Raw genomic sequence first — 19,094 nt, forward strand, 5'->3', positions numbered from 1 at the left:
TGTGTAATGTGAAGTGAACGATTCGTTTAAAGTGATGTTTCACTTGGTCAAAATTAGCTTAACGAGTTCGACTTTTTCTCAATTGAAGGCTTTTTGAATGCTTTTACTTCGTTTTTCACATAATCGAAGGCTTTTTGTATGCTTTTAATTCATTTTTCAGGTAATCGAGTTGGACATCGTTGCAATTCAGGGCTTTGTTTTGACTTCAACTTCTCAGGGTCAATTGAGGAGGCGAATCCGGTAATAGATGAATCAATGACGACTGGTAAAGGGCGATGGGAGAGTGAAGAATGAAGCTGTGCGTGTATGTGTGTGTGTGAGAGGGAAAGAGGGATGATCAGACGATTGAAGAGTTAGGGAGAAAGACAGACATCGATTGATTCGGTGGAGAGAACGATCAGTACCATAAATGCCCCTCGATTAATTTCAGTACCATACCCCCGTGTTTAATTTTTTCAATTATTTACAAAAATGCCACAAGTCATCTTGACCTTCCCTTTTTTTGATCTAATGGCTTAAAATTAGTTCTCGGGTTCTCGGAAAACTATAAATTCTCAAATGATCATATTCCTATATATAGATGACTTCGTAATTACATTCACTGTAAAATTGGCATTCTCCAAAATCGGAAATTAGGATACTAAGAACCACATACAATTAGTAATTTAATTCGTTGTAACCTTGGACTTGATACAACATCTTGATTTTGTTCTTCAGAAACCAATGTATGTGTATACGAGCTTTTAGCAACTTTTTTTTTTTTTTTGAGTTTTTCTTTTTATCGCTCTTATCCACCTAGTAAATATCATCAAGGAACATCTATCATTTTGTAAATGTCGTCGAGAAACAGGCACTTTTGTGAATAATTTTATGAATATTTATTATTTAAGAACATATACATACCTGCACATGATTTGTTTTATGATCTACAAATTTTACAATTTCAAAAGAATCTTCGTCATCTGATACTGATACTCTTGTCTATCTACTATTTCCTGAAGTAAATAAAATCAGTTATATTTCTAATAATTGGGAAGTAATAAAAATACATTTGTGGTTTGTATGTGGAATTATCTTCTTGACATTATAGCGTCTGTTTTGGTGTTACAATTTCAGATATGCATCCTGGGTGATTCTTATCAAACTGATCTCTATTTGTCCACAACACCTTTCCCATTTTTTGAGGCACCACTTGATACTTATGCGGTTGTTATTAGAAAATTGAAAATTCAATTTTGCAATGGAATTACCATTTTTACCCCTGCCAGCCTATTACATGTTGGGTTGTTTAAAAAAAATCATTAAGGGGACGATTGTTGCATCTTTTATTAAATCTAGTGACCATTTATTTTTATTTTTTTTAATTTACAGCTTACGGAGAGCACTGCCGTAAACTGTAATTTATACACTTTTATTTATATGATTAATTTTTAAAACCACCATGCTCTTTTAGGAAACTAGAATATTAAACTATAATTTCTTACATCTTCAAAGTGTGATACGAAGGGTATTTCATGTGTATTTTTAATTTTTTTTATATGTATAGAAAATGGACTCTAAATTTTATAAGGCTTTAAATCGTGAATATCTTATATATATATATATATATATATATATATATATATATATATATATATATATATATATATATATATATATATATATATATATATATATATATGAGTTACGTTCATTTGAGACCATTCTAATTTTGTTAGACCGTGAGACCAAATCCAAAAATTATTTTAAAATGCAAAATAAATGGAAAAATTCAAAAATTCTTTTTTTAAATATTATTTTCGGAACTTGAATTAACTAAAAAAAAATTAAAAAATTCCATTTTTTTAAAAAAATGCGTGAAATATTCTAATAGAATATTACACTAACATATTCTAAAAATAATTTTAAAATGCAGAATAAATGGAAAAATCTATAAATTCTTTTTTTAAATATTATTTTCGGAACTTGAATTAACTAAAAAAAATAAAAATAAAATAAAAATAAATTTCATTTCTTTTGAAAAATATGTGAAATATTCTAATAGAATATTACACTGTACATATTCTAAAAAATAATTTTAAAATGCAAAATAAATGGAAAAGTCCAAAAATTCTTTTTTTAAATATTATTTTCGGAACTTGAATTAACTAAAAAAAATAAAAAAAATTGCGTTTTTTTTTTTTAAATACGTGAAATATTCTAATAGAATATTACACTGACATATTCTAAAAAATAATTTTAAAATGCAGAATAAATGGAAAAATCTAAAAATTCTTTTTTTAAATATTATTTTCGGAACTTGAATTAACTAAATAAAATAAAAATAAATTTCATTTTTTTTGAAAAATACGTGAAATATTCTAATAGAATATTACACTGTACATATTTTAAAAAATAATTTTAAAATGCAAAATAAATAGAAAAATCCAAAAATTCTTTTTTTAAGTATTATTTTCGGAACTTGAATTAATTAAAAAAAATAAAAAAATGTGTCTCACGGTCTCACAAAATTAAGCCGTCTCACATAAACCTAACTCTCTCTCTCTCTCTCTCTATATATATATATATATATATATATATATATATATATATATATATATATATATATATATATATATATATATATATATATATATATATGAGTTAGGTTCATGTATAGACACTATTTATTATGTGAATGTAAGGTCAATTCTGGACCAATCATTTTATAAGGGCATTATAGTAAACTAGCATATATATTATTTAATCAGATTTATCTATCCTCCTAAATTAGCTATAATCACGTTACTGGTTTACGGTCTTCTCTTTCTTCATCATCAATTTTCTCCGATATGTGAATCGATTTCAAGAAACATATAATCAGTCTTCTTTAATTTATAAATCATTTTTCAAGAAACATTTATGATTTTTGTTTGTGATATGATATGATTCTGGCATGATTTTGTTTTGTGATAATCGTAGGTTATGATTTCGTTTCGGGTAATATTGTTTCTTATATTTTCTCATATAAATCGATTAGAGATTTTTGTGAATAGGAGTTTTCAATGTCTCTAATCTGCAAATCGATTTTCAATAAACCATTGAGTTATTTCAATTTATAAATTGATTTTCTATTTTAGTAATCTTCACCGATATGTACTAAATTAGTTTCTTCTCTTTCCTCATCTAAGTAGATCTTGTGTTTTAATGAATAAGATTTTGTTTGTAATATTCTCCAATAAGTTGATTCATGGATTTTGTTTTTCCCTTCAGATTATTTGTTAACGATGGGTTCACTAATTTTGTATCCCTGGACATATTCTTAAAGAATCTTTGCTTTTTTTCTAATTATATTAGGAATGACATTTTGAAAGGCTGCTTATTGTAATATTAGTAGCTTATTCTGGTAAAATAATCATTTATATCAAAATAATTATAGGTTCAAGGATTTTTTTTCATAAGAAGTATTTGTTAATAATCGTTTCACTAATTTTCTCCCTAAACACATTCTTTAATAATATTTGTAATACACTTATATGTTATCTCGCCATAGATTTTCAGTATCGATTTTTCCATCATAATGTTTGAAGAGATTATAGAATCCCAATTCGAATGTGTGATCCATATGTTTGTATAAAATCAAGAAATCAAAAAGTTTCAAAGCTAGGTATTTTTTGACATTTCTTATTCATTCTTAGGTATTTTTATGCCAATTATGATTTTAAGAAACATGCTCTCAAAGAATTGATATGTATGTTTGTGTAATTAAGTTGATGTACACTAATTTATGAGATTTTATTTTTACAAAATGTATAATGTGACTGGCTTGTATATTTTATAATTTAATGCATAAACATATTCTTGAAGAATATTCTTAATATTTTTTTTGTATATAGTAGGAATATCCAAAAGTGTGAAAGTCAAAGGCGATGATGGATGTTTAAAGAATTTCATGGTTGAAAATAAACCATAATTTGAGAAGGCGGTAATATTAGGATCGAATGATGTGTCACTTGTGAAAAAGATGTAAAAATAACAAAGACTTGTTTCTATCTGAAGTTGCAGAGAGCAAAAGATTTTATGAGATTCGGAATCAATTCACAAATCATGTACTTTGTTATAAACACAAAAGACTTAATTAGTTTGGTTTTGTATGTTATTCAAAACCAATTTTCAATTTGTTGGACATCTTTTTGCCATTTTAAAGTATATTCTGCCAGAATCATCACTCTGCAACATGTTTAACAATGTGATCTTCTTGACTGATAAATTTACATGTTGGGCCAACAAAAAGTCTATTACATCATAATTATTCTTTGAAACGTTATCATAATACACTTTTATTACATTCGTACATTCTAAAAGAATTGGTTTTTTGTTACAATTTCTTTTTTTTGTATTTTTAAAATTCATGGTACTAAACCATTCACTCAAAACCATGAAGTCTTAAAGAATACTTTAGTAAATAAGCCCAGCACAATAAAAGAAATCACTATACTAACACTTCAATTCTTACACAATCATGAAATCTTGCTTTTACATATTTCATGAAAACTTGTTAGAAAGACTTATTTTGACATAATCGTATTCCACCATCTGCTTTTAATAGAGCAAACAATATTCTTATGTCATTCTCCAGGAAAACATATACAATCTAAAAGAATACATGATACTAAACCTATCTATCAGAAATCCCCATTTATACTATGAAACGAGGAGCAATCAGATTATTGACCAAACTAATGATGGAATTCAAAAAATTAATCTTTATAAACCCATGAATACTTAATACCTTTTTTTTCTTGCATTTTGAAAGAATAAGTCACAAAAAATAAAAAATGAAAACCTGCTTGTGAGGGAGCGACAAAATAATCTTCGTCGACAATTCTTAAGTCTAAAAGGCATCTCATTATTCAATTCTGAATGGCACATTTGTTTTGCTTTTGAATCTTGAGCTTGAAAGACATCTCGTTATTCAATTCTTGAGTTCGAAGTTGTGACAACCTGAAATTTCCATTTGTACGAACATCATCTATTCAATAGAAGCTAGTCTAGTTTCAGTGATTTTCATACTTTTCCGAACAAGTTTGTGTACATTAGGGTTTATGTTTAAGGAGATATCAGGAGAGCGGATGCTCCTGGTTTTGTGAAATTTGAGCATTCCAAGTTTCATAATGTTGCAGTCCAATATCAGGAATAAAAATATTTTCTGCCAAAATATTTTGGGACTATAAATAGTTTTCTGAATTAAATTAATTCATTATTCACAATTCCAAATAGAGAAAAGCCATTTTCTCTCCCACGGATCTTCGTGTTTTCATCCCAGATTGTGATTCTACTTTACTAAATGTGTTTCAATACTTGTTAGATGCTTTATAACATCAATTACATGTTTAGATTGCAAGATCCGGGAGTTTACCGCCCAAGAACGTTCTTGGGGAGTAAACTCCAAAATGGAGCTTTAAGGCTACCTAGACCCATGTTCTTGTTAAGAAACTTATTAAGGACTTAGTATATGATCATAAGAGACTAGAAAGCATCCAAAATCAACAAGTAATAGGAGTTTACGGCCAAGGACTTTTCTTGGGCCGTAAACCCCTTTTCAAGGGCATTTAGTGCCCTAAACTACCCCTAAAGCTTAAGGACTTTAACCCTCAAATGCTTGTAACCATTTTAAGACATCAAGAACATCCCTTAAAGGGAGTTTACGGCCAAGGAACTTCTCTTGGGCCGTAAACTCCAAGTGAAGGCACAAATGTGTGCCTCTTGTCCCCGTTAGCCTTAGATAAAATCATGGAAGCTATCCTAGATGTGCAAGTGCCTCAAATGAATTAAAATCCATCACCCCATAGGGGTTTACGGCCGTAAACTCTAGGTTATATGGACATTAGGCCGTAAACTCCCCTATGGAGCATTCTAGGGCCTTAAACTACTTCATGTATTATTCCAACAAAGCTAGGAGTGTTCTAGGATCAAGATAACACCTTAAAACACCCAAAACCACCAAGTGAGGAGTTCACGGCCATAAACCCATGAGTTTATGGCCGTAAACTCCAAAGGGTGGGGTTTGTTGGGTGGTGAACTCTTACACAAACCATTTGATGCTTCAAACCCTTTTGCCTTATCCCGTAGCAACTTAGATGCAACCATTAGGACCTTTAACACTTATGAAAAGTGTTTACATGTTCCTAAGTGTCTTAAATTATTTGTTAAGTTATTATTTGGCTAATTAGTTATATATATGCTTATTATATGATAACTAGGCTCGTGCGTGTAAACAAGTCTCCGTTTGCCACCTAGCACGGTATCCGGCACTGCAATTCGTACAACTCACCACAAGTGAGTTCATACCCCTTTAATCAACCTTTGAAATGATTTTAAATGTTTTAAATACTTTATGGGGGGATACAAGTCAAATACTTATAGTTATTGCTTCAATCACATGTGATTGCATTTAATCACATGTGATTAATAACTAGGAAAACAATGATTTTTACCACTGATCAAACTGTTTATCAAACTGCTTTACTTTGAAATGTTTTACAAACTCTTTTACTATCCAAACTTATTTACAAACTGCGATTCAAACAAATGTTTCTTATACTTAAAACTGTTTTATCAACTTATGCCTTCGAATTGTTTTATAGATTGACATCAAGTCGATCTTCTCTTGAAATTATATTTATGTTTAAAATGTCTAATGAAAACTTATTTATGCTTTTATATATTCAATTGCATGCACATATATGTATAGATGTATAAATAATGTTTAAAGGACTTAGGAAGGCCATCCGCCCTATTTCCTTTTCGCGCCTTGAGATGTGGTCTGGTGGGATTTCGGGTGACCATCCGAAGGTCGTTTCAATATTAGTTATATATCATATATACATATATAGACATAAAAGTACTTCCATATTCATACATGTCAGTATATCAATAGTTAGTTACCATCGGGGTAACACAGGATCATATACAGCTATACTAGAAACATGAACATATACAGCTATACTAGAAACATGAACATATACAGCTATACTAGAAACATGAACATATACAGCTATACTAGAAACATGAGCATATACAGCTATATTACGAGAACATATACAACTATACTAGAACTAGAAACATTACATTACATATACGAGAATACGTTAACAATTGTGATCCACTGTATCGGAGCATGCCTTAAATGTCATGTCCCGAGTTGTAGCCATAATTCTCTTGGAGGGAGAGCGTGAGTTTGCATATAGATCTATACTGGATTGACTATCCTACACCTTGCTGCTAGCTACAGCCGGACCTGCAGGTCTGCGGGTGCCAAATGTCATTTCTTTATTACGACCATTCATTATGTCGTTGTTACCAGTCGATAGCATGGTGCAATTTATCACATTATACCTTAATATAAATCCGGTTTAAGGTAGTAGTTAGTACAACAGTAGTTCTTATTATACAAAGCTACTGTACTACAATGATTTACCCATTACATATTTTAGTGATAATCTCACTTAAGCATTAATGTACAAACTATATTTTATTAAATGATAGTTATACTTGGGTACTTACACACTTTTACCTCAAACGAGTATACAAGACAGTTAAGCCTTGGTAGAAGGTTACTTTTATAGAAAATATAGGATTTTCTGAGAGATTCAAACTTTTACAAACACTTTCAAACATTTACTTACATTTTTACAAACTTATACATTGAGACAGGTTCAAACGTTTTTGACAACAAACATTGACACTAAATTACTTATGAACTCACCAGCTTAATGCTGATAAACTCTTTCAAAATAACTTGTATTCTCAGGTCATCAGTAGACAGGTACCGATGCCAGCTTTTGAGAAGATGGAGTGCATTCAAGACTCATCTCATATTATTTTGTGTTACATTATTTTTGGCCAAAGGATGTACATCATATCTAGCGTTCATGATCGATGCCAAGATGGAAAAGAAGGAGGTGCAGAATATTCCGGTGGTGTGTGATTATCCGGAAGTCTTTCCCGAAGATCTTCTCGGATTGCCCCCTGATGGACAAGTAGAATTTCGTATCGACTTGTTACCAGGAACGACGCCGATAGCGAAAGCACCTTATCGATTAGCGCCAACCGAAACAAAAGAACTTATGACACAACTTCAGGAGTTATTGGACAAAGGTTTCATTCGACCTAGTTCATCACCCTGGGGAGCCCCTGTGTTATTTGTAAAGAAGAAAGACGGAAGCATGAGAATGTGCATCGATTACAGAGAGCTGAACAAAGTGACGATAAAGAACAAGTACCCGTTGCCAAGGATCGATGACTTGTTCGACCAGTTGCAGGGTTCGAGCTATTTCTTGAAGATCGATCTTAGGTCGGGATACCATCAACTAAAGGTGAGAGAGCAGGACATCGAAAAGACTGCTTTTAGAACGAGATATGGACACTATGAAATTTTGGTTATGTCGTTCGGACTAACCAATGCCCCAGCAGCTTTCATGGATTTGATGAATAGGGTTTGTAAACCATTCTTAGATAAATCCGTGATAGTATTCATAGATGATATCTTGATTTATTCGAAAAGCAAACAGGAGCATGAAAAGCATCTACATGAAGTCTTAGAAGTCCTGAAAAAGGAGAAGCTGTATGCAAAGTTCTCCAAGTGTGAATTTTGGATTCAAGAAGTCCAATTTTTAGGTCATGTGGTTAACCAAGAAGGGATAATGGTCGACCCAACAAAGATTGAAGTTGTAATGAAGTGGGAACAACCAAAAAGTCCTACGGAGATTCGAAGCTTTTTAGGATTAGCTGGATATTACCGAAGGTTTATCCAAGGCTTTTCTTCGATTGCTACTCCATTAACAGCTTTGACCCACAAAGGAGCCACTTATGCTTGGAATGAGAAGCATAAGGAAGCCTTTGAGAAGTTGAAGAAGAGATTTTGTGAAGCACCGATTCTTTCATTGCCTGAAGGAGTTGATGACTTTGCAGTTTATAGCGACGCATCCGGAGTTGGGTTAGGTTGTGTTCTGACCCAAAGGGATAAAGTGATCGCGTATGCATCGAGGCAATTGAAGGAGCATGAAAAGAACTACCCCACTCATGATCTGGAGTTGGCAGCGGTAGTATTTGCCTTGAAGATATGGAGGCATTATCTTTATGGCACCAAGTGTAAACTTTTCACTGATCATAAGAGTCTCCAATATCTCTTTAATCAGAAGGAATTGAACATGAGGCAACGACGCTGGCTAGAGTTACTCAAGGACTACGACTGTGAGATACTTTACCACCCTGGTAAAGCAAATGTTGTTGCCGATGCTCTCAGTCGGAAGGTAAACCTTGAAAAGAAAAGGCCAAGAGCATTGAGAATTGAAGTTGTCTCGACAATTGTGGAAAGTATAAAGAAAGCTCAAGAGGAAGCTTTAGAGAAAAATGACCGAAAGGAAGAACGTTTGGGCAAAATGTTAGGGTTCGGTACAAACAACCAAGGGTTGAAGGTATTTCAAGATAGAATTTGGGTACCTAAGACGGGCGGAATAAGAGATCTTCTGATGGAAGAAGCTCACAAGACCATGTACTCAATTCATCCCGGCAGTACGAAAATGTATAGGGATCTAAAACCCTATTATTGGTGGCCGACGATGAAGCTCGATGTTGCTAAGTATGTGGCCGAGTGTGTAACTTGTGCTAGGGTTAAGGCACAACATCAGAAACCATATGGGAGTTTAGAACCTTTACCCGTACCCATGGGTAAATGGGAAGACGTCACCATGGATTTTGTGACTAAACTGCCCAGAACAAGGAACGGTCACGACATGATTTGGGTGGTCGTTGATCGCTTCACTAAGAGTGTGCATTTCATAGCGCCCAAAGAGAAATGGTCTATGGATAAACTTGCGAATTCTTACGTGAAGGAAATTGTGAGGCTTCACGGTGTTCCGTTAACGATTGTGTCTGATCGTGACAGCCGTTTTACCTCAAGGTTTTGGAGGAGTCTACAAGAGGAATTGGGTACCAAGTTGTGTTTGAGTACAGCTTACCATCCGCAAACCGATGGTCAGAGCGAGTGAACGATTCAAACATTGGAGGATATGCTGAGAGCATGTACCCTAGAATTCCAAGGTAACTGGGATGAACACTTACCTTTAGTAGAATTCTCCTATAATAATAGTTTCCACTCAAGCATTAAGATGGCACCTTATCACGCTTTGTATGGGGAGAAGTGTCGAACGCCATCATGTTGGTTGGAAGCTGGGGAAAAGCAGTTTATGGGACCTGAAATAGTCCATGAGACTGCTGAAAAGTTGAAAGTGATAAGGGAAAGGATGTTAGCTGCTCAAGATTGACAAAAGAGTTATGCTGACAAGAAAAGACAACCGATATCCTTCGATGTTGGAGATTCGGTTTTACTTAAAGTCTCGCCGTGGAAGGGACTTATAAGATTTGGGAAACGAGGGAAGTTGAGTCCAAGGTTTATTGGACCATTTAAAGTTCTTCAGAGGATCGGGAATCAAGCTTACAAGCTAGAGTTACCGGAAGAACTAGAGGGTATTCATAACACCTTTCATGTGTGTTACTTGAGAAAGTTCACAGGAGATGTGCCCGACATAATTCCGATTTCTGAGTTAAGGTTGGATGAAAACAAGAGGTTGATCGAAGAACCTGAGGCAATCGTTGACCGAAAGACTATGAAGTTACGACGCAAGATGGTCGATTTAGTGCTTGTGCGGTAGAAACATACGAATGGACCAAATCTCACTTGGGAAACGGAGAGTGACATGATGAGTCGCTACCCGCAGTTGTTTGGTGATATGTGATTCCGGGGACGGAATCATCCTAAGGGGGAGAGAATTGTAACACTCGTGTTTCTAGCCTAGGCATTTATATTGAGTTGATAGTCTAGGTTAACCTTTGTAACTCATTTTGAAGAAATGAAAAGGAGTTATGTGAATATTTTGTGAATTATGTGTTTTATGCTTAATTATTAGGGCTTAATTAATTAAGAATAAAAATAAGCGTCAAAATTAAAGTGTGAGATAAGCCCGATATCTTTACATAAAGTTGTAGTGGTCGAAACAAGGATTTCGGGGATATAAAGAATACCAAAATCCGAGTTATAACGAAGAAGTTATGACCTGTCGAAGTTTCGCGACAAAACCGGCACGGTGTTGAATGTCGTAAAAAGTGAGTTTTTGATAAACTACTTTTTAGCCTTAGTAATCTATACGAAAGTCATAGTATTCGTTAAACCGAGAAGTTCGATAAAAAGAACGCCCAAATCTGACTTCGTATGACGAAGTTATGATTTTTCGAAGTTTCAGCGTAGCAGTAGACAGCTAAAAACTCGAATTTTAGATCGAGCGGTTTTTAGCCGACACAACCTAAACGAGAATTGAAGGTCTCGTCATTAGGAGCACAACGGTAAAAAGTCTGACGAAAACGGACGTCGGATGAAGAAGTTATGAATTTTTAACGGATTTCCTGTCCCGGTCTGTTAAAAATAATAATATAAAATTTAAAGTCAAAATTAGCCGACGAAGTCTAAACAGAAGTTGTAGATCGTAATTTTAGCTACGCGTGCATATAAAGAACGTCAAAAACGGAGCTCGTATGCGAAAGTTATGGATTTTAGAAGTTTTGGCACGAAAACCGAGAAATTTCGCATAGTCACTATTGCCACGTCACCCTCGCTTAGAAAGTGACACGTGTCCTGCTGAGTCACCTGGCTGCTGAGTCATTAGGCTACTGAGTCATGCGAGCCACGTGTCCTCTTCTGATTCGACCGAGGAGGAGGCCCAATCCGAAGCAGCCAGCTCCCCAGCCGAAGCTGCGCCCAACTGCCGCGTGTGTCCGAGCCTCGCATAGCCTAGCTCCGAGCCTCGCAGGTGCGCCAACAAGCCACGGTCCACTTAGAAGCCGCCAGCGAGCCCTCGCATGTGCGAGCCAGGTGCGAGCCATGCGAGGCATGTGTGAAGCCACCCCCTGCGAGCCGTCGGATCTCCGAAGCATGCCAACTTCTCAGCCGTTGGATCAAACTTCGGACCCTATATATAGAAGGGTACCTGCGAGGGTTTCCGGTTACTTTTGGAATTTTGCCACTTTTAGCCCCTTTCTCCATATTTTCTTCATCTTAACATCCCGAAAAGCCCCGGTATCGATTGTAAAGCCCGGAATACCCCAAGAAGTGCCCGAGAAGCCCGGAAAATTTATCTTTTCGGTTTCAAAGCCCGACCTTTCGCAGAGCCCGGTTTCTCAATAAAACTCCCGGTTTTATTAGAAACGATCGTTTTAGGAAACGAATTGCTGCCCGATTTTCACCAAAATATGTGAGTGTGTAGTTACTTTCAATTTACACATAGATATGAAGTATTTACCTTGAAATACGTGTTATGTGTAAATATGTTAATTGTTTATTCGAGGTGACTGTTGAATTAATGTTTTATACAAGTTTTAAACTGTATATGCTTTTTATCTACAAAATATGTTGGGTAGAACATGGGTAGATGAAATAGTTGATGTGTGTTAAAATGGTGAGAGGCCTCGATGTCGATGTTGTTGTTGTTGTTGTAGTCATCTAGCGAAGTATAGATGACGACCACAGACTTTCTAGATAGTCCAGTGGAACACTAGCAGGTTCGCAACTTGTAAGTGTTGATGAATTAAATGTTCATTGGCGTACTTCATCCCCCTCATGGTTGCCTTAAGGACATGTATGGCTGAGGAAACCCCTTAGCAGTAGTGTCCATCCCGATGATAATCCTTAGGCTAGGTCCCTTGTGATAGGTGTTTAGGGACGTAAAGTGAGGACAACGGGAATGGGTAATCAGGGTTATTGTTGATTGGTGAACTTAATAAGTATATTATTATTGTGGGTTGAAAACCCTATATGCTCACCAGGCTCCCAAGCCTGACCCACTCAGTTTTATGATTACAGGTAGTGGACGCCGAGCATAGTCAGAGGACGACGAGAGATTTTTGGATTATAGGCCAGTAGTTGTAAATAACTGTTGAAAGGCTTATAATGTCTTGTTTATGCTTTTGATCTGTATCGGAACATGACATCCCGAGGTTTTGATATATATATGGAAAATATATACCTTCTTAATGAAGGATTTTGATAAACTTTTATCATATATTGTTTGGGGACCAATTCCATAATATCTTATAAAAAGATTTCTCTGATTTTATTTTAAAAAACATAAATTAAATCGGTCTTTTCTGGCCGAGAAATATAGGGATGTCACAGTTATGCTGTCTTTTATACTAGATAATTGCTTTTTTTGGGAAAATTGTATATTCATATGATAAATCATCAACGTTCTACTAACATGGAATGATATTAGGTGATGGAAAGAAAAAAAATCAGGGTGTAAGCATGTAAAATGTTGACTTTCATTTTTAAAATAGAATGAAGAATGACTCAATTGTCCTTAATAACGTTATTATCAGTCATTTATGTTAAAATTTAAATTAGAAATTAATAAAATCATGATCAATTCTTAACCACCTGATTTTCTAATCCAAGTGTTCAGATTCAGTTATACATTCACACAATATTTACTGTTCACATTTAATCCTAACATATATATATATATATATATATATATATATATATATATATATATATATATATATATATATATATATATATATATATATAGGTAAATGACACAAAAAACACTCTCTTTACACCGAAATTCGATTTTGACACCGTGTTTTTTTTGTGTCAATTTTGACACTGTGTTTTCCAATTTATTACAATTCTGACCACTTGACCGGTTAACCAGGTTACATGCTGTCGTGGCATGATGACGTGTCAGTTTTGATGATGTGACATTCTGACATGATATGCTGACGTGTCAAAATTGAATTTTTTTTCTCACAAAAAACACTAAGTTTTCATACCATATTTTTATGTATAAATATGTATTAGTTATATAAAAATTGTATTTTATATTATATATGCAACTTTAAAATGTGTTTGTAGGTTTGGAGGCGTGTAGTCGATCAAAACTCGGATATCAAGTTTGCAATTCATCAAATTTGTACATCTTATTAGAAGCTTATGGTTAGTTTGATTCTCATGATATAACTAATGTTTTGAATGTAAAAAAAAAAAAAAAAAAAAAAAAAAATAACCCTTGTATTTAAATAAAAATGTGGTTTTTAAACGAAAAAAATATGTTTAAATGGTTTAAAATGTAATAAAAAAATATATTTATACGGCTTCAAATGGAAAATAGACAAAATTGAATAAAATTTGATAAATGGTGTTCGATTGGAACAAAAAAAAACATAGTGTCAAAATTGAAATAAAAAATTAAACTTCGTGTCAAAATCGAAAAAAAGTGAAAACTTAATGTTTTTTGTGGAAAAAAAAAATCAATTTTGACACGTCAGCATATCATGTCATCATGTCACGTCACCACGTAACCTGGTTAACCGGTCAAGTGGTAAGAACTGTAACAAATTGGAAAATACAGTGTCAAAATTGACAAAAAAAAAATACGGTATCAAAATCGAATTTTTGTGTAAAAAAATGTTTTTTGTGTCATTTACCCTCTATATATATATATATATATATATATATATATATATATATATATATATATATATATATATATATATATATATATATATATATATATATATATGTGTGTGTGTGTATGAAACTATATATAGGCATTGAGGATATTTATATCTTTAGGACCGGTTCTATAATATGTCAAACTATATGTGTCTTTTTACTGTTTTTGTTTGCTAGGGTAAGAGCATTTTTAATAATCAACTTCAGCACAAACGTATATCTTTGTTTAACAGCGCATGGGCACATTGGTCAATTTTATTAAAACTGAACATTTAGTATAATAAGATAACAAAAGTAGTTCCTGCCAACAGTTCAAGGGCATTTCCGTCAATGTCTTTTTTTTCTTTTAACTAATGCCACTTTCGTCCTATGGTTTTATAAGATAACATAAATTGTTCCTATCAATTCACAAAGCGGCGTAATGGTCACAGTTCAAAAAACAAGTGTATTGTTTACCTATTTTCATTTACTAATTGTTAATTTGTTATATGTAAATTATTTTATTGTATTATGATTTCATAGATCCAAACAAGATTACCATGATTCGTTATGAATACATGATTAAGGTCTGAATAATTTGTCTATTAAAACAGACAACTTGGTCAAAACCGATCAAACATGTCAAATTGGTATGACTTTTGATGGACAAACAAGTTTTTAAGATTAATTATTTGTAACCAATTCTTTTGTATTTATTTTAAAATTTTACAATTAAAAATGATTAATCTTTACACCTTGATACTTCACTTATTTTTAATCAAAAATCATATAATAAACGGATTTTACACAGGACTTCAACAATAGAAACTGTCTCCTAAATTTCTTTAGCAAATCTTTAGATTTTTTTTTTTTTTTTTTCGAAAGGTTAACACAAATGTTGTACTCATTTTATCTAGATTTGATTAGTAGATAGATGAGAATATGAGATGGAAAATTAAAATTATATCGAATTGACATCATTGTCTCTAATAGACCTCAACCAAAACCGTATATATAGATTGCACATGTATTCACAAAAGTTCTTTCTTTTCAAACTCTTTTGGATTTTCATACTACATATTATTTATGAAACATGTCCACAAGAGTGAAAGCAAAAAAAAAAAAAAAAAAAAACTTAACATTATCCTAAATCAAAGCCTCACTGTCGCTCTTTCAACAATACTTACATAGCATACCGACTACCATCCACTCCTTAATTCTCAAATTATTCAACCTTCACCTCTGCTCATACTAATATTATATAATATATAAATATATAATATACTCTCAAAACTGACAAGAAGTCCCCAGCCTCTGCAACTGCCTCTGCCCTTTCGCCGCCGACTTCCGGTTAACAAACGCCGGAAACACTGCCTCCTGAAACTTCTCTATAAACACCACCCATTCATCCTCCTTCATCTCCCCCAACTTCACAAAAGTAGCACTCGCTGGAAGCTGCTCAGACGCACTCCTGTGTCCGGACGATGTGTTCACCACCGCCAATTTTTTCCCTTCCGCCTTTATCTTCACACTTGCCGGAACCACCTCCCCGGCAAATTCTTCTTCCTCTTCTTCAATCGTTTCATGGAATTTAGAAAATGGGTTTCCGTTTCCGTTTCCGTTTCCGTTTCTCCCAAAGTGAAAAGGAAACCCTAAATCATCAAAATCAATGTCAAGCTGGAATACATCTTCCTCTACTTTAGGAGACGATAAACCCGCCACCGCCACCACCTCCTTTTCCCTCTCTGCCACTACCTGCCGCCGTGCCTCAAGACACAACAACTCAAACTCACTCGGTTGCTCTTCACCACGTCTAAACTCCCGACTCATCATCTCCCCAATCTCCGCCAACGTCAGCCCATACGCCGCCGCCTCCTTGAGAAAAATGGTACACAATATCAAGACACGTAAGCAAGCCTCCCTAATCATCGGAAGTTCAGATTTTAACATCTCAGCATCACGATATGGATTAAGTTGTTGAATGTAATTAAGCTCTTCATCTGTGAAAGGAATCGAAGCTTGTGGCCAATGAATCCATTCAAAATACGGATCTTCTAAATTTTCCGGCAAGCAAAGACCATGGTCAATGGGTATGAGTTCAACTTGACTAAATCTCCCGTCAACCTTTCTCACGAGCAGATTCCCTGCGTGCCGGTCCGTGTTAAGAATCCGTATATCCAAAATCCCAATCCGGTGCACCGCAGACACAGGGAAGCTCGATGTTCCGTAATCACTCGCGTCAAAATCATGAGGGATGAAGTGTTGAAAAGATGCAATCTTGCTGTATTGTTTCTTCATCTTGTTTTCGTTATTCCCATTTACAGTTACATCATTGTTAACATTGAAAATGGAATGAGTGATTTTCACAAGCGCAGTAGGTGGAACATTTGCGAAATTGCCATAATCAAGAAGATAAGCTGCCACCTCACGAAACCCGGTTTCACCAACCCGAACAGACCGTTTCAACCCGGGTTGACCCAATGCCCGACCCACAAACCCTTTCGGATTATTCGGTGCAAATGGCTCCTCATCGGTTGGTTTCACAATCGCTACACTTTCGCCTTTGCTGTTTCTGAAATAGTAAGCACCTCCGAGTCCACTTTGAACTGGAATTGGGTCAACGCCGGTGTTCATTGCTTTTACAATTTCTTTAACGAGTTGTTTTGTGTTTCGAGTAGAAAAGCCTAAAATCTCAATGGGCCCACTGCGATCTCCATTATGTTGTTGGATGTCTTTACTGGTGGGTGAAAGACAAGGAGATGAAGAGCTTCGGTGGAGTAGGTTTAGGTTTCTTGTTAGAAGAAGAGGGGAATCGTTGCGAATTGCACTGAGGTCGTTTTTTAGAATCATGTCACCGAAGGTTAGGGAACTTTCTTCAACTGAAACATTGAGTGCAATTTGTAACCTTCGCTTCACTGTGTGGGCGTTGTCGCTTCGATCTAATTCCATTCCCAAGACGCAACCAGTTTCGGTTTGAACAAAGACACGTCGCCTACCTGAAGGTTTAGTTGATTCCATTCCGTTGTTCGCATGGTGTTCCCTTCCTAAGGGACTGTTGAAAACTGCTACAGCCATTTGGGTTTCAACTGGGTTACGAGACATGAACAAAGGTTTTCTGATCTCTCACAACCCAATGAGAAGAATCAAACCCAAAATCTGCTCAGAATCTAGTAAGATCAGTGATCAGTTTCACTATCCACAGATCCTTTGGCTAGGAAAGAGAAACACTAGATGATACCGGGAGGCAGAGGAGAAAGTCGTGTAGTTGGTAACTACTACATCAGGAGAAGAAGTTACTGATTTTTTTTTTTTTTTTTTGCCTAATCTGTACCAAAAAAAAAAAAAACATGATGAGAAGACTAAACAATCAGCTAATTTGATCAAACAATGTACGGCAGTAGTATAAAGGATACAATCGCACCAACAATATGTTAGTAGTATTTGATTACAGCTACAGATCTAACAAGGCCAGACCAGATGCTTCACTTTCTTAACGAAAAACAGCTTCTTATGAGAATATTATGAACAAATCAAAGTCTGAATGTTTATCTTCTAGCCTAACCTTATATCCTTATGAACGAGAATATTAAAAACTGCAGATCGGACTTTTTGAGATCAAATAGCACAGAGTAGAACAGATTTGCATTTTCATTTCGTATCCTATCACATACCACATACAGAAAATTCTATGAGATTGATCTCATACTCTGATCATTTCAAGCTTATCGTACAAACAAACAATTTCCTAAAACAAGGTTTAATTTCCTGAAACAAATTAAAAACAGAATAAGCGTGCAAACAATCATACAAATGTTGAAATCGTATATAAAATAGAACTCGCTCGCGATCAAAGACTCAGACTATCGGCAACCAAAACATATGCTAAAAATCATAAGAACAAATCGTTACCGAGTGAAAGATTATACACAACATCAAAATAACCGCAAAAACCTTACCTGATCCCTAGATCTGTGCTTGATTCGAACAATGCAAGAGTGAAAAGAACCCGAAACCGGATCAAATACACGAACAGCGGATTGAAAACAAAGGGTAAATTGGTTTTTTCCTTAAAGATCTAAAATTCAATCGCACAAAGCAACAATCACATGACCATTTTCAGTTCTTCTCCTTCGTCTCGTGTTCGTGTTCTTTTTGGCGCTTTCTCTCTCTATCTCTCTTCTCTCGCTGTCTCTCTCGGTCTAAAGCTCACTTTCTCTCTCTCTAGCTCTACCTCTTTCTCTGACTTGGGTACATGTAATAACGTTCTTTTTTAATTGCGGTAAATTCGCAGTAAAGAAAGGGTGCTCCTAATTGCACGATTAAAATCGTGTATTTAATGTAGGATTAAATGTCATGATGATTTGATTTGGTAAACACATCCCACCGTTTGGCTATTTCATTGTGTTTACTCGGTTATAACCCTTGAAATACACGGTAATCATTTATAATTTAATAATAGATTTGTATGGATTTACTTTTATAAAAAGTTTAATGTGTTAATATGGTTATTTTAAATTAATATAATCATGATATACAAAGAAATAAAATTTATTTGCAAACATATATG

General features: G+C 34.4%; 1 protein-coding gene across 1 annotated transcript; it reads right to left on the reverse strand.

The window, feature by feature from the left end:
* Positions 1–15,555: 15,555 nt before the first annotated feature.
* LOC111918624 (phosphatidylinositol 4-kinase gamma 7) lies at positions 15,556–18,769 on the reverse strand. Its single transcript, XM_023914262.3, has 2 exons — positions 18,484–18,769; positions 15,556–17,852 (listed from the first exon to the last, which is right to left on the reverse strand). The coding sequence occupies exon 2, from the start codon at positions 17,627–17,629 to the stop codon at positions 15,815–15,817; it is 1,815 nt and encodes a 604-aa protein (XP_023770030.1). The 5' UTR covers positions 17,630–17,852; positions 18,484–18,769; the 3' UTR covers positions 15,556–15,814.
* Positions 18,770–19,094: the final 325 nt, after the last annotated feature.

The sequence above is a fragment of the Lactuca sativa genome, chromosome 3 (assembly GCF_002870075.4).
Source record: "Lactuca sativa cultivar Salinas chromosome 3, Lsat_Salinas_v11, whole genome shotgun sequence".
Classification (NCBI taxonomy): domain Eukaryota; kingdom Viridiplantae; phylum Streptophyta; class Magnoliopsida; order Asterales; family Asteraceae; genus Lactuca; species Lactuca sativa.

Excerpts from the sequence above, each read along its gene's own strand:
- LOC111918624 (XM_023914262.3), bottom strand. The coding sequence starts at position 17,629 with ATGTCTCGTAACCCAGTTGAAACCCAAATGGCTGTAGCAGTTTTCAAC.